This window comes from Empidonax traillii, unplaced genomic scaffold (genome assembly GCF_003031625.1).
Source record: "Empidonax traillii isolate 1590-97213 ecotype Southwest subspecies unplaced genomic scaffold, ASM303162v1 scaffold813:size283722, whole genome shotgun sequence".
Classification (NCBI taxonomy): domain Eukaryota; kingdom Metazoa; phylum Chordata; class Aves; order Passeriformes; family Tyrannidae; genus Empidonax; species Empidonax traillii.
This window is the reverse complement of record NW_020956006.1, coordinates 123,033-124,245: the sequence shown is the minus strand read 5'-3', so window position 1 is coordinate 124,245 and position 1,213 is coordinate 123,033. Positions and strand designations below refer to the sequence as shown.

At 53.9% G+C, this 1,213-nt stretch overlaps 1 protein-coding gene across 1 annotated transcript in view; it reads right to left on the bottom strand.

Moving 5' to 3' along the window:
• The window catches only part of LOC114066797 (protein shisa-6-like), a 31,695-nt gene extending 31,065 nt beyond the window's left edge, over positions 1–630 (bottom strand). Inside the window, exon 1 of the mRNA XM_027901780.1 lies at positions 603–630. Coding sequence (XP_027757581.1) covers positions 603–630 — 28 coding nt within the window. The remainder of the gene's footprint in view (positions 1–602) is intronic.
• Between the last annotated feature and the right edge of the window lie 583 nt (positions 631–1,213).

The following is a 1,213-nucleotide window of genomic DNA, read 5'->3' as shown; positions in this document are numbered from 1 at the left end:
GAGCCTGTTCAGTGCCCAACCAGCCTGTGGGGGAAGAACCTTTTGCTGAGATCCACCCTGAGCCTGCCCTGACACAGCTCCAGCCATTCCCTGGGGGCTGTCCCTGCTCCCCCCAGAGCAGAGCTCAGTCCTGCCCCTCCTCTGCCCCTGCCCAGGCAGTTGGAACTGCAGGGAGGTCTCCCCTCAGTCTCCTCTGCTCCAGCTGAACACACCAAGTGCCCTCAGCTGCTCCAAAACTGATGTTTCTACCGTGGCACTGGGCACAGCTGGGAAGGGACTGGTTCTATCTTTGCTCACCTCTCAGTTAATTACCTGTATTAATGAGATCCCCGAGCCTGTCGCTGTCCAGGCTAAGATCCAGCTCTCAGCCTCCCCCACACCCTCGTCTCTTTAGCACCTTCCTGGCCCTTTTCTGGCCGTACTGCAGTCTGCCCGTGGCTCTGCTGTACTGGGGAGCCCATCACTGGTTCCAGCAGTGCAGGTGTTTCCCCCAGTGCTGGCAGAGGGGAGGGATCGCCTCCCTGACGCGCTGGCAGCATTCCCGGGATGCTCTCCAGGGTGCTGGTGGCCTCCACTGCCGCAAGGGCTCATTGCTCCCTCACCTTCCATTCGGTGCCCGAGATCAGTCATTTTACCCACCACTTATTACCTTATTTATAAGTTATTAGATCTATTTTCGAGGTTGCAAAGCAGGTAGTGAGTAACGAGCCCGTTGTATTTTTGATGACCTCTCCCTGGCATTTGCAGTGATAAGTTCACTGAGCATGACTAAACTGCTCCACAGACACTTCTCTCCTCAAAGCCTTGGCAAGTGATGGATTTCCCCAGGAGGTTTCCATCCTTCTACATGCTTTTAGAGCACCGTGTGGTTCCACACAGACGTGAAGCTGCAATCACGCCAAGGAGAGTGAGGACATCAAACCTGGCTGCAGCAAAGCTGATTTACAAATCAATCTGCAACACAAACAATCAAGTTCCTCGTGCTCTTCCCAACTGATGTTGCTCACACGCACCAGGAGCTGACAGGTGAGAGGTGACACAGAGATGGGGATACTTGTGGTGTGAAATGCAACCATGTAGAACAGGAACAGACAGAACTGGAGCACGTCAATTGTTCCAGAAGGGAAACAATAGATGTTTCCCCCTCCTGCAAACACACAGTGCTCAGTGAGTCACTTATTGCCACAACCTCACCCTGGGGTGAAACTGTGTC